Consider the following 14703-nt stretch of genomic DNA (forward strand, 5'->3'; position numbering starts at 1 on the left):
GAACACAGCACAATACAATGCTTCATTCCTGAATGAATCAGCCGTTTGAATTAATCGGTTGAATCTCAATTTTTCACTCATTAACAGTGACTTGCTGCCACCTACTGGCGGTTTTAATTTCACATTTAAAATATCTTTTCATGTTTTAAATCTTTTCAAATATCAATATTCAACATTTTATATTTGGAGTAAAAATAGGTTAGGAGCCACTGACATAGAATATAGATTAACAGGAGAGGTAGACCTGCATCTTCCACCAAATAATTACAAATCCAATGTTTGGAAACACACAAAGTCAGAAGACACTTAAGTTAATTTATGATTTGCTGTCTGTCTGAACCATAAAAAAAAGAGCTATCTAAATATCTGTACCATATTGAATTGCATAGCATCATATTTTTTCCCCATTGCATTGTATTGCATTGGATCACATTTGTTGAATCGAATTAAAATCAGATCACACTGCATCATAATAGGGGTGTATTGTATCTCATCACACCAGTAGCTGCTTCATATGTATCTTTTAATGTATTGTATCGTTGGCTATGCATCGTTTGAGATGCGTATCGCATTGGCCTCAGTTATGGAGATGCACATCCCTACTGGCTACCAATTTCTTTGTAGCTGGCTAAGTGCGCAATTTGAGTGATGTAAACACATATTAATAATAAAATTAAAATTAATATCTGATCATCGCCCATATTGTAGCTAGTCGCTATTTACATCTCATCTCAAAAGACTGAAGCGTTTGTATTACATTCCAAAGAGCTCTGCTATCAGCCACACAGTGGAAAATTAAACCATATCCGTACCGGCTGGCCTTGATTGGCACGGAATTGAACGGTTAAGCAGAGAGAACGGTTTGGCCTGATTGTGGAAAAAGTCAAGTCACATTTATTTATATAGCGCTATTTACAATGCAGATTGTTTAAATCTGTAGTAGCTTTACAGTGATAACATAAAGTAGCACCATAATGAAAAAAGGTTTGTTTACAGAAGAAAATAGCATCACGTCCAGCTCAGTTCTTGTATAATAGTGTCAATGCAGGCACATCAATATTATTGTTGAATATTAAATTAAATGTTAAATTTGATGTCCCCAACTAAGCAATTAAGAAGTCACAGAAATAATAAAAAAACATTTGTTATCTGTTAATTTTTTTTATCAATATCAGATTCTGATTACTTTTTTTAAAATAAGTTACAAGATTCAACTAATTCTTTTAAAAGTCAGTTTAATGTTATAAGGCCTTGCATGGACTGACACCTTATTATTTAACTGAACTTTTAACACCCTACACACCAGCACGGGACCTCTGTTCTTTGGAAGCTGGCCATTTAATTGTACCGTATACCCGACTAAAATCCATGGGTGATAGGGCCTTTTCGTCTAATGCTACAAAACTCTGAAACTCCCTGCCTATATTGAGATTAGGCAAGCAGAATCTCTTAGTGTTTTTAAATCATTACTTAAAGCGTATTTGTTTAGGGTAGCTTTTACTTAATTGTTGATAATTGTTGTATTATTATTATTATTAATCTTATATTTCATAATGTTTTATTTCATATTCTATTTCATTGTTTGTTTAAATTGTATGTTTTATTATGTTTCTATATTTGTGAAGCACTTTGAGATACTTTTTAAAGGCGCTATATAAAATAAAGTTTATTATTATAATGTAATTTAAGTTGAAATGACTTACACAGCCAAGTTGATTGTACTTAAAAATGTAAGGCTTTATTTTTTACAGTATACGTTATTTTTTTAAATTTAAATATCACTAATATTGACTATTTATTTAAGATTCTGTGTCACAATTAATCAGTATAGCTGTTTAGATTATCTGTCATTCACTACTGGAGGTGTCACAATATCAGTAGCATCTCAATAGTATCAGTCCCTACCAACCTCAAATTTAGAACCTCTTTGATTATAAAGCCCTGTCTAGGGCCCTGTATTAGGCATAAGATCAATAATGAATGTGTAGCCTACATATTGTGAATTCATTTAATAAATTTTATTACCTAGCTAGCTTTAGTAGCTTTCAGTAAATAAACATGTCTGAGAAAAATTATTCATAGGCAAAATCAGATGACCCTATGTTTACTTTCTTCACTGAAAGACAAAAATGAAAAGCCTATATCAGTCTAAGCTCAGCTCTAGGAGGGTAAGAGACAGGGCAAGAGAAAAACAAAGAGAAAAAGAGGGTGATGCTGATGAGGAGAGAGAAAAACAATCAGCTGCCCACTGACATGGTTTTAAAGCTGTTATCCAATTTTTTTGATCTTCAAAACATCCTAATATGCACATATGTAGATCAGAGAAATCTAAATTTTCTTGGGGAAACCCTGAACCCCCCTAACTAACCTACCTCACATTAGGAACCACAGTGATTATAAAACCCTGCCTTTACATGGTAATGAAACTGGTTAATAGTGAGCATTAGATCCCAAACTAAAGTGTTACCTTTTTTTTAATTATTTAAAAAAAAAATAAAAAAATCATACCCTCATTGGGGGCTTAGCCCCCCTAAAATGAAAATCCTAGTGACGCCCCTTCCATGATAATGTCAGTGGCACAAGCAATTATCCACTGGCACATCACAAGTTTTAAGGAACACATGCCATTGTCCACATGTCCACTGACACATGCCATTGAAAACCAGATTTGCCATTGGATATGCCAATAAGCATAGCGACATGTGCCATTGGCTTCTGTGCGTCAGATGCCATGTCACTTAATGCTAATACCGCCTCTCATTTGGTGCTTGGTGAGTGTTTATTTGGGCACCAAGTTAGGAGTCTTAAAGTTACAGTATATATATAAAAAAAGTTTATGTCTGAGTATCAGAGAGTAATTGTGTAAATGTTGTGTAATGCATAATCATGACCGTTGTTGAAGCAACATTATAAGACTTCAGAGAAACATTATTACAAAATATTACAAAAGGTATTATGGTTAATATTAATATGTGATGTTAATGCAAAAAATGCAAATATAATGAGCAAATGGCATGATATAATGATACGTGTCATGTGGGATAGCATTTGCTTTAATGCATTCTCAGCCGGAGGATTATTGTGAATGTGTTGGTGTGGCTGAACACATGTCCAGCGATGGGCTGACAGTGGAGAGATGTGGGTCAGTCTTGTCGTCACTCAAAAGCGGACGGTAGAGTAAGCGGATGTATGTGCAGAGCTGCTAGTGAAAAATAATCTTCTCAGAAAAAAAACCCCATAAAACATTGCAATTTTTTTCCCTCAGCTTTTAATCTCCCTGAGCAAGAGGAATGTAGTGTTACATAACAGCTCAGCAATCTGAAAATAAAGGAACAATGCGGAGGCCACATGCGCTGATTTATGAATGTTTGTGTGTGCTGGTCGTATCTGTTTAATACACATTGTCTATGGCATAATCTTTAGTGCTTGATTGTGACATAAGATGTATGTATGCATATATGACAATTTAAGGAAGTATTTGTATCTGTCTCGGACCTTTTTGTTTTTTTCAGTAAACAGCTAAACCAAAAAAATCCCATTCCCTTTCGTAGTCACTCCGAGTTACGTCGGATGACGGAGAATGGGGGTTTCGCCTAGAAAGCCAATCCTCTTCGAGTATTAAAAAACGAGCCAATGGCAAAGAAATGCCATGGGTCTGCGGAATTTGCATAGCGGATCTCCGCCTCACCCCGTGAGTATAAAAGGAGGAAGCGGCCACCACCGCAGTATGTTTTCGCTTCGGAGCCAAGAGCATCTCTTCACTCCACAAGCCACAAGATCTGAGTTTACAACCTCTTCGAGACGAGCGGCTCTCCAGTGTTGGTGTGAAGGCGGTACCCAAGCGAGTCTTCACTTTGCCTGCGGTCTGTGATGCGGTCCGCCGGACTCTGTGTTTTCTCCCTGGTCGCCTCAGCGCTGTAGAGCTTCCTCTCCTGAAAGAGCTGCACGGTGCGCGTCTTTTTAAAGATGTCTCGGCCGTGTTTTTCTGGTTGCGGTCTATATCTGTCATCTTCTGATGGGCACGAGTGTTGCCTAGTGTGTCTGGGCTTTGAGCATGCAAAAGCAGCACTCGTGGATGACTCATGTTCCTGTTTTGTGGGAACATGACCATCGCTACACTGAGATCTAGACTCTATGATCTGAAGTCCCCGCATCCACCACCCGTTCTGCCTTCTCTAACAGGGCTAGTAGTTTGGCTGGGGGACCGGGTGATCTGAGGGTGACGGTGTGGAGTGATCCGACGACACGTCCTCGGACCACGCCCCCCTCTCCAGTGTCGCAACCCGCGAGTGCCGCGGTGATTCAGGTGGGGCTTTCTACGGAGGTCCCGCGTGTTTCATTCGGCATTCCAGAGGAGGGCGCGATGTCGATCGCGGCTTCACAAGGCGAGCAAGAGTCATTGGGACTCTATTCTCCTGGTTCCTCGCTGGTGGATCATATAATTATTTTGTCATAATCTATGACAAAAATGCTATTATAAACTATATTAATGGATTATACACATTGCTCTTTGTATTGTTGAAAAATACATTCATGAAAAACAAGATAACAAAAATCAAAAAGATATAGTCATGGCTACTATAAAATTGCTACTGAACATTTTTGAAATGTATAGCACAGATGTTTAATGAGGCAGCAACACATAATTGAAAGGCAACTAATAATCTGTCATTACGTCACTGCATTATGATATTAAAGGCTCCAATACAGTGCAGCACAAAGCGCTTATGTGCATCCCGAGCGGAGAATGATGTGCTTGAAGCCACATTGAAGTTACAGCGTGTTGAGTCCGCGTCAGCCGCGTTTCCACTGCCGGGCCAGGGCCGGGCCGTGCTAGTGCGTGCCAGGGCCAGTCGCGTTTCCACTGTCACTTCCGGGGCTTGATCGGGGCTTCCTCGGGGCCAACGGCCAGGATTTCTGGCCCGTCGAATACCTTGGGCCAGAGGGGGCCAGCTCGGGCTAGAGGCGTGCTCAAGGTAAAAGGCGGAGTTTATCGGTGATGGAACGTTATCTGAAGCAAGATGCACATAGGGGTGTCCATGTTTAACCGATTAACCGTTTAAAATTGCATAACATTTTAATTTGAACTGTAGGCCTATGCCAAATGCTGCGCAACAATATATAGGCTATATATAGCTACAAATCGACGAATTTTCAGATATTTGTTTGATTTTTTTGCCCCTTAAACATTTAAAATATTTGACAAATTAATATGAAAAAATATATATTTTACTGGTTTTCTGAGGCCAAATTAGAACCTGGAAATGATATTTTCCCCGCAGTGCTGAATGAGAAGAGCCGTAACCACAGCCTACAGAAAGGGGATTTATGGGTGATTTATAGGCTATAATAAATGTGTCTGATAATAAAATAATATAAAATAACGAGGCATTAATTGTTTATTAATAAACTATTGTTTTCTAAATGATTTTCGGCTAAAAACATATCTCCATCTCCGGATGCACATTTAGAGAGAAATTAAGCTACATAAACATAGAAGATATTGGCTTTCGATTCGAATTTGTTCGTTTTAAATTGGACATTTAAAGCTTTAAAGCTTTAAATGTCCAATTTAAAACGAACAAATTCGAATGCGGTGGCTGTTTCAGGTCTCGCGCTTCAGTTCACGGAGATCATGAAGCGCGCCTTGATTAATTGTTAAAGCACAACGTTTTCTTGTTATAAATAAATTTATTTGCGAATAATGTATTATTATTTTCTGTATGACCAGAAATGAAAGAGTATTTTAAGTTGTTTCCACTGAAAGAAATGCAATGAAACATGTTCACATGGGCGTCTCGCAGCCAGTGCGTGCTCCACACACACTGGATATACGCTGATATTTGTCAAAAATATTGTGTTTATTTGTGCTCTATTCCTTTTTTGGATAAAGGCGTCTTCTACATATGCAGCCTAATAAAATGTTACAATAATGATGATGATGGTTATTATTATTATTATTATTATTTGCAGACACGGAGTTTTTGTGAAATGGACGTTTTGCTTATTTTCAATTGGCAATTTCAGTTTGAAGGGTGATGGAAATGGGGCTTTAACTGCTCCGTACTTGCTGCGTTTTATTTCTATAAATTAATTTCGTTTCAAATGGGGTCCAATCAGTTATTAAAGGTGTTAAAAAATTAACTCCGTATCTCGAGGTTGCGGCGCGCACACTATGCACCGAGTATTAACCGATGGGCCTCGGTTAACGATTAATGAATAACTTGAAAACGTGCCCGCAGCCCTACTTGTTATATCGCGCAAAAAATCGCTGCTTGAAATGGAGAATCGCCTGTACTGGTCTCGGGACACTATTGCAGCCACTACGGCAGTTGAGTTAATATACATGCTATCTTCCTAATTTAAAAAATAAATGAATTCATAATACCCGCTGAAATGGGTTGGGTTTTATGACGTTTGATCCTGAAAGGCGTGTTAGGGGTGGGGTCTGGGGCAGCGCTGTGGGGCTACTGGCCCGGCAGTGGAAACGCAAGCCCGGTGCTTGAGGCCCGAGGCCACTAGCTCGGCCCGGCTCGCTGTTAGCTCTGGCCCAGCCCTAGCCCGGCAGTGGAAACGCGGCTATTGAATAGTTCAAAGCACAAAGGAAATACATATTTATGAACAGTCTATTATACATTATCTATCTATGCAATTAGTTTATTGAGCCTTTTCTTTTAACGGTTTAAATTTCAGTTACTGTGTGCGTGAAGAACAATTATAGTGCTCTGACTCTAGTGTTGTGATCTAACCGACAGCGTCCAACACCCGGTAGAAAGTAACACGATTAAGTTACAGCAATAAAGTCCAGCAAGAAAAAGTTTCTTCATTCGAAACCATAGACCTTTAGACCTTTATCTTAAAGATCAAGTATAATAGGATTAACATTGAATCATCTTGAAGATCGTTTCATCATTGACGGCCAGCATGAAGTCAAGACATTGAGGATGAAAGTTTGCGAGGGGATTTTTGATATCTCAAACGGTTTGGCCGTGGCGAGGAAACGGAATTACGGTGAGAAACGTGAAACAGGAAGTGTGTTATAACTTCAGCATACATTAACTGATCTTGATGAAACGTCAGCAGTGTGTTCGCTGTAAGAGGACGATCACATGAGCCGCGTTTCCACTGCCGGGCTAGGGCTGGGCCAGAGCTAACAGCGAGCCGGGCCGAGCTAGTGGCCTCGGGCCTCAAGCACCGGGCTTGCGTTTCCACTGCCGGGCCAGTAGCCCCACAGCGCTGCCCCAGACCCCACCCCTAACACGCCTTTCATGATCAAACGTCATAAAACCCAACCCATTTCAGCGGGTATTATGAATTAATTTATTTTTTAAATTAGGAAGATAGCATGTATATTAACTCAACTGCCGTAGTGGCTGCAATAGTGTCCCGAGACCAGTACAGGCGATTCTCCATTTCAAGCAGCGATTTTTTGCGCGATATAACAAGTAGGGCTGCGGGCACGTTTTCAAGTTATTCATTAATCGTTAACCGAGGCCCATCGGTTACTCGGTGCATAGTGTGCGCGCCGCAACCTCGAGATACAGAGTACAATTTTTTAACACCTTTAATAACTGATTGGACCCCATTTGAAACGAAATTTATTTATAGAAATAAAACGCAGCAAGTACGGAGCAGTTAAAGCCCCATTTCCATCACCCTTCAAACTGAAATTGCCAATTGAAAATAAGCAAAACGTCCATTTCACAAAATCTCCGTGTCTGCAAATAATAATAATAATAATAACCATCATCATCATTATTGTAACATTTTATTAGGCTGCATATGTAGAAGACGCCTTTATCCAAAAAAGGAACAGAGCACAAATAAACACAATATTTTTGACAAATATCAGCGCATATCCAGTGTGTGTGTGGAGCACGCACTGATGGCTGCGAGACGCCCATGTGAACAGTTTCATTGCATTTCTTTCAGTGGAAACAACTTAAAATACTCTTTAATTTCTGGTCATACAGAAAATAATAATACATTATTCGCAAATAAATTTATTTATAACAAGAAAACGTTGTGCTTTAACAATTAATCAAGGCGCGCTTCATGATCTCCGTGAACTGAAGCGCGAGACCTGAAACAGCCACCGCATTCGAATTTGTTCGTTTTATATTGGACAGTTAAAGCTTTAGTCTACAGGGGTTATATCATTTGTAGATTAAAGCTTTAAATGTCCAATTTAAAACGAACAAATTCGAATCGAAAGCCAATATCTTCTATGTTTATGTAGCTTAATTTCTCTCTAAATGTGCATCCGGAGATGGAGATATGTTTTTAGCCGAAAATCATTTAGAAAACAATAGTTTATTAATAAACAATTAATGCCTCATTATTTTATATTATTTTATTATCAGACACATTTATTATAGCCTATAAATCACCCATAAATCCCCTTTCTGTAGGCTGTGGTTACGGCTCTTCTCATTCAGCACTGCGGGGAAAATATCATTTCCAGGTTCTAATTTGGCCTCAGAAAACCAGTAAAATATATATTTTTTTCATATTAATTTGTCAAATATTTTAAATGTTTAAGGGGCAAAAAAATCAAACAAATATCTGAAAATTCGTCGATATGTAGCTATATATAGCCTATATATTGTTGCGCAGCATTTGGCATAGGCCTACAGTCAAAATTAAAATGTTATGCAATTTTAAACGGTTAATCGGTTAAACATGGACACCCCTATGTGCATCTTGCTTCAGATCATAACGTTCCATAACACCGATAAACTCCGCCTTTTACCTTGAGCACGCCTCTAGCCCGAGCTGGCCCCCTCTGGCCCAAGGTATTCGACGGGCCAGAAATCCTGGCCGTTGGCCCTGAGGAAGCCCCGATCAAGCCCCGGAAGTGACAGTGGAAACGCGACTGGCCCTGGCACGCACTAGCACGGCCCGGCCCTGGCCCGGCAGTGGAAACGCGGCTATGGACATGACTATTGTGAGTCAAAGTTATAGCGCCACCAACTGGCAGCAGGAAGTGTGTCACTTTCAAAATGCTTTGAAATCACCCTTTTATTTTTACCCGATTTGCTTCAAACTTCATCTGTATAATGTAAACATATGGCAGATGTAGACCGGTGAATGGATTCTTGATATCTTTGATACTGTTGCCGTGGCAACGCATCAAACTTTAACATTTGTTTTAGGATGCTTTTGAGACTCTTAGAATGCTTGAAATTTAATGAAACTTGTCAGACACATCACATTTATTAGCCAGTAGACATGTGCAAAGTTTCAGAAACAGGCGTGGTGAGGGCTCAGTAGCGCCACCTTTTGACAAAAGTGGGGTTGTTAGTTTTATCTACAGTTACAAAAATCAGTATGTATATTGTACTCCTCGAACCGGACAACTTTCTAATTGACACTCATTAGCTAGGACCCACAGAAAGTCAGATATGTTTGTTTGAATGTGGTCATGCTCTCTCTGAGCCTACGTCTCTGTCTCTGTCTCTGTCTTTGTCTTTGTCTGTCTATGTGTTTGTTTGTAGGGGGAGGGGGCTTAACCATTTCACTGCTGTGTGTCTGGCCTCCATAAAATTCTTAATTCTCCATACATTTCTTAAGCATTTTTATTTATCAAAGCGCTATATAAATGCAGTCCATTTACCATTTTACCATATAATTAGTTTATTAATTAAATTAACTTGGTCCATAAACTTGATCTGAAAATTTGGTCCATAAATCAAACACACTTGCATGTAATAATATGAAACTCGGTATACTTATAGATCACATCAGGCCAAACAACTTTCGTGCTCTAAGTTTTAAGACAGTTCAAATGGAAGTCGGGAATTATGCGTTTGCGTTCAAACAGAAGGCGTTCTGGCAATTTCTCGGCAATTTCCTGGGATCAGCGCGCTGTGTGAAAGTCAAGTCAAGTCACATTTATTTATATAGCGCTTTTCACAATACAGATTGTATCAAAGCAGCTTCACAGTGATAACATGAGCTTTACTAGGTCCCCAACCCGGGATCGGTGCCGGTATCAATCCTAGGAGCTTTACTAGGTCCCCAACCCGGGATCGGTGCCGGTATCAATCCCGGGTCGTGTTTGCATTCACACAGAAGGTGTTCTGGCAATTTCCTGGCAATTTTCCGGGATCTACACGCTGTGTGAAAGGGTCTTTAAATGACTGACTTTCTTCTATGGAGCACAAAATAATATAATTGGAAGAGATTAGGTATGTCAACAAAAATCTATGGAGTCAAATGTTGTTTTGGACTCTTTTGACTTCCATTCTATCTATGTACAAAAGACACAGAGAATGGATCACTTAAAATGTTTATGAACTTAAAAAATAATATGTACACAAAAGTGATCTGCAACCTCTTTTCTATCTCTGTTGCAGTACTTACACGAGAATGGAGTTGTTCACAGAGACCTCAAACCAGAAAATCTCCTTTATGCTGACTTGTCAATAGACGCACCTCTTAAGATAGGTAACAAACTGTATAATCATACATTTAATCCATTATGTCTTTGATGTGGAAGAAATGAGATGGAACATTGTACTCTGTCAGTAATGAAAGGATTTTTATTGATCCAATCTTTTCTTTAATGTCCACAGCGGACTTTGGCCTTTCTAAAATAATTGATGAGCAAGTGACAATGAAGACAGTATGTGGTACCCCTGGCTACTGCGGTGAGTCTGAATTTAAGATAGCATATTATTTCTGTTATGATTTATTTCGTTTTATTTTATTTAAAAAAAAAACACAAACCATTTAGATATCCACAAGTAAGCGAATCCCAGTAAATGACTAATAAAGTTTTATAAGCCAATTAATTTGCAATAATTTGCCTCTATTCTGACATCCACTCAGCTCCTGAGATCCTAAGAGGAAACGCTTATGGCCCTGAGGTCGACATGTGGTCAGTGGGAGTCATCCTTTATATTTTGTGAGTAATACATTTACATTAATGTTTATTCATTGTGCAGACTTGTTTATCTGACTTGCAAGTATATGGAAAAATGTAAACACAAGTGCTTAATCATATGAAGTTTTTTTTAACACTTTAGTGGCATATTAAAAGTGATAATATCAATATATAATATACTTTTTCAAAAAACAACTATGTCATAATTATTCAACCCCTATTTAAAATTGCTGTTTTTAATTACTTAATTGTAGGGTTTAACATTTTGTTAAAACACAATTAAACCTTTGGAGACACTATAACAGCACTTTAGTTGTGACACATACATACAGTATATTTAGCTCATGCCAGCGTTGCCAGAAGTACGATAATGACCTCTGTTCGATGTACGATCAATAATGAAAAAAAATCCCATAATGTACGATAATTTCTGAATTTTTTGACACTTTAATTTGACACTTCAAACGGAGGTCATTGTAATTATAGTCCTTCTATACTCATTGATCTAGCTGTGGATTTACGTCATGACTGTAAGGAGAAAGTGAAGGTAAGAGAGCACGGCAGAGAGGGAAACAATCCGATCAACTAACACCGACCAACATGTTCCAGTAAACAAACAATTATATGATTAAGTAAAATCTCATAAGCTTGAAGAAGTCATACAAATCATTTAATATGTAGAAGGCTAAATATTGATTATTGAATATTACCTTGTTTATAAACACTCATCAGATATACATTAAAGCGGCAGTGCAGTGGATTCCGGAAATCTGACCATTCACAGCGACTTGTTGTAAATTAGCTCAAAAGGGAGATATAATTAATTCCAATGGATTATAATTAATTATACATATTTGGATTCATTTTAGAATTTACTGTAGCAGAATTCTTATTACAATCATTTAATCAGTTCGACCACCGAACAGACAGTTACCATCAGTTACCAATTCTAGGAAATAAATTATCTTCCTGGCCAACAAAGAATAACTTTTTCCTACTATATACAGTACTAGCAGTGTGAGAGTATGTAGCAAAATCAAACATTTAATCAAACATTTACAAAATGAGAACCATCAAAGAATCAGAATCACCTTTAAAGTAGGCAGAAACGGATCTAAAGACCACAAACTGGTTACTTGCATTTTAGTTGCAGAACAAGTCTAGATGCGGTAGATTCTGGAGATTCTTGATTGTTTTGCTAGAAGTGTGTGTCAGATGAGGATAATTGTAAAGTGGGTTGAGGGATAGTATGGCTTTGCTTTCATTTGTGTGGGTTTGATGGGATTGCAGTGTTTGTGTTTAAAGATATTGAGCACGTGTGATGGATGTTTATAATGAGCATGTGTGTTTGTTGACATTGTTTTGTCGGAAGCCTGCAATGGGTGTGGTATGTAATGGACAATTACAGGTGGCCCACATTGACTGAATAATGGCCACACCTCCCAATCATCACAATGATAAATTTACAGCTCTATAAAAGGTGACTGAAACCAACCATGGGGGAGTTTCCGGACGCTGTTCTTCCGTTCCCTATGCGGGTGCTCCTTGGCTGGTAATTGGCACGATCGAAGACGACGATACAACGCAAGCAAGACGAATAATTTGCCAAGCCACGCCGGATAGAGCCGTCAGACAAACCGAGGGAGTGGGAGAGAAAGACGTCTTTTCCACTCGGGAAAGGAAAGTAGTTTTTCTGCACTGGCCCATGAATGAGACTTTAAGCTCTGCTGCTGTTTGTCTTATACTGATTTCCACAAATCCTTGTTTTTGTTTGGGTCGGAGGATCTACACTGCCGGTGGCGAAGACACTACTTCCTGGATCCCCGCTTTGACGTGTCGATACTTGGCCACGCCCCCAGGGAACCCCGATGCCTCGCGATTGCCACGCCCCCGGCCCAAGTGGACTGTTACAGCCGGTTGAAGGAGCAATTTGGACAGCTGTTCTTTTGTTGTTGATTTTATTATTGTAAAGTGTTTATTTATTGTGGGAAGAACTGCCTATATAAATAAATAAATTGGTTTTACGGTTTCTAAAACATCTGTTTGGCTCCAGTTCCTGGGATTCCATTAGAGTGTAGAGGGGTGTTTTTGACACCTCCTTTTTGTGGTGTAGTTCAGCAGGGTCCCAACAACATGAGCCAACAGAATGATGATGGGCAGTCGGTTAGTGATGTAACAGTTCCACCTATGTCACCGCTAATTATGCCCTGGTTTTTCAGTGCGTCCTGGGCCCCTAAGTTCACTGTAGAGCGACGTAAGTTTGGAGAATGGCAGACCCAGATAAAAGCCATGCTGCGCGCCCAACCCTTGAATGCCCAACAACAGGTGGACTTTGTCTTGAGCACACTGGATGGAGAAGTCGGGGAAGCAGCCCTCCTACCTGATGCGGATGGCGTCGACGGTGAAAAGGTCATTGAGGCCTTAGGGAGGATATTTGGGGATACAGCCACTCATGCTCAGCGACGTGCAGAGTTCTATAAATGTTACCAGGGTCCAGATGAGGGCGTCAGTCTATTTAGCTTGAGGCTACGAGAATGCCGTGCTAGGTGGCGGGCCACTGAAAGGAATGCCGCCATGGACGAAGATGCCCTATTACGTGACCAACTGGTGCTGGGTCTTCGGACAGGACCGGTACGACAGGAGCTACAGCGACTTTTGCGAAGAGATGAGGGGCTGACGTTTCAGGCTGTCCTGAGAGAAGCTCGGGTATTGAAAGGGAGCTGGACAGTCCCCCTGCTGAAGCGGAGGCTCATGCTATTCGTACTCAGATAGTTTCTTCCGATGTAAGGGGTGAATGTAAGTCTGACCTGGTTGATCTCCGAGAGAGCCTGAAGTCTGAGCTGCGGGATGAGCTGGCAGCACGGTTAAAGACCCTTAGTAGCAAATTGGTAGAAGAACTGCGAAGTCAATCCCCCTATGTGGCTCCGGTAGCTCGTCAATCAGCCAGTTCTGGGACCCGGCAGGCTCCTCTTCAAGCACGGCATCAACGTCCACCTCCTTGCACCATGAATTATCAGTGGGACGTACATGGCCGGCAAATCTGTCTGGATTGCGGCGAAGCAGGTCACATACAACGATACTGCCCAAGACGAGGACAACCAAAGGGTTTTTATTGACCCCTGCCACGGGGGAGGGAGTGGCGTTGGTGAATGCAACCGAGGGTGGCCCGGCATCAAAACCTGTCTTAATAGGTATGTGCCCTGGAGTAGAAGTAGAGGTCAATGGTAAACTAATCAGATGTCTCTTGGATACAGATTCTCAAGTGACTCTATTCAGCGAGACCCTGTTTAGGAGCCAACTCCAGGAGACCGTCCTTAATACGATAGAGGAATCCAACTTGTTGACACTGAAGGCAGCCAATGGACTACGAATCCCTTATATAGGCTATGCTATGATAGACTTTAAGGTAGGAGGGGTATATATTCCCAACAAGGGTGTGATCACTGTTGAAGACCAGTGTTTGGGCAGTGACAGGGTGGAAAGAACTCATGCAGGGTATCCATCCAGGGGTGGTGGCCTTCTGGGCTGCGGTAGCGCCAACTGAAGGTAACTTGTGGGAGAAGGCCTTTGCAGTATGTCGACGGATACAGCAGAAGGGGCCAACAGCATTGGGACATGGGGTGTTGAAGCTGACTAAGCAGCCTTCTGTTGTTATTCTTCAGCAGACAGAGATGGTCCTGTGGTGCCAAACAAGTGATGAAGTGCCTAGAGACAACTGCACAGTGCTGATTGAGCCGTTGGCAGATGATGAGTCAAGTTGGCGTACAGCACTTGCCATTGCTGTAGTACAGGATGGCCACCTGCCTTTGAGGCTC

At 40.4% G+C, this 14703-nt stretch overlaps 1 protein-coding gene across 1 annotated transcript in view; it reads left to right on the forward strand.

Annotated features, from left to right (window-relative positions):
* LOC120481468 (calcium/calmodulin-dependent protein kinase type IV) overlaps positions 1 to 14703 on the forward strand; it is an 81668-nt gene that overhangs the window by 35695 nt on the left and 31270 nt on the right. The window contains exons 6-8 of the mRNA XM_039675134.2: positions 10359 to 10449; positions 10578 to 10652; positions 10834 to 10909. Coding sequence (XP_039531068.1) covers positions 10359 to 10449; positions 10578 to 10652; positions 10834 to 10909 — 242 coding nt within the window. The remainder of the gene's footprint in view (positions 1 to 10358; positions 10450 to 10577; positions 10653 to 10833; positions 10910 to 14703) is intronic.

The sequence above is a fragment of the Pimephales promelas genome, chromosome 21, assembly GCF_988280905.1.
Source record: "Pimephales promelas chromosome 21, fPimPro1.hap1.1, whole genome shotgun sequence".
In the NCBI taxonomy this organism is placed as follows: Eukaryota; Metazoa; Chordata; class Actinopteri; order Cypriniformes; family Leuciscidae; genus Pimephales; species Pimephales promelas.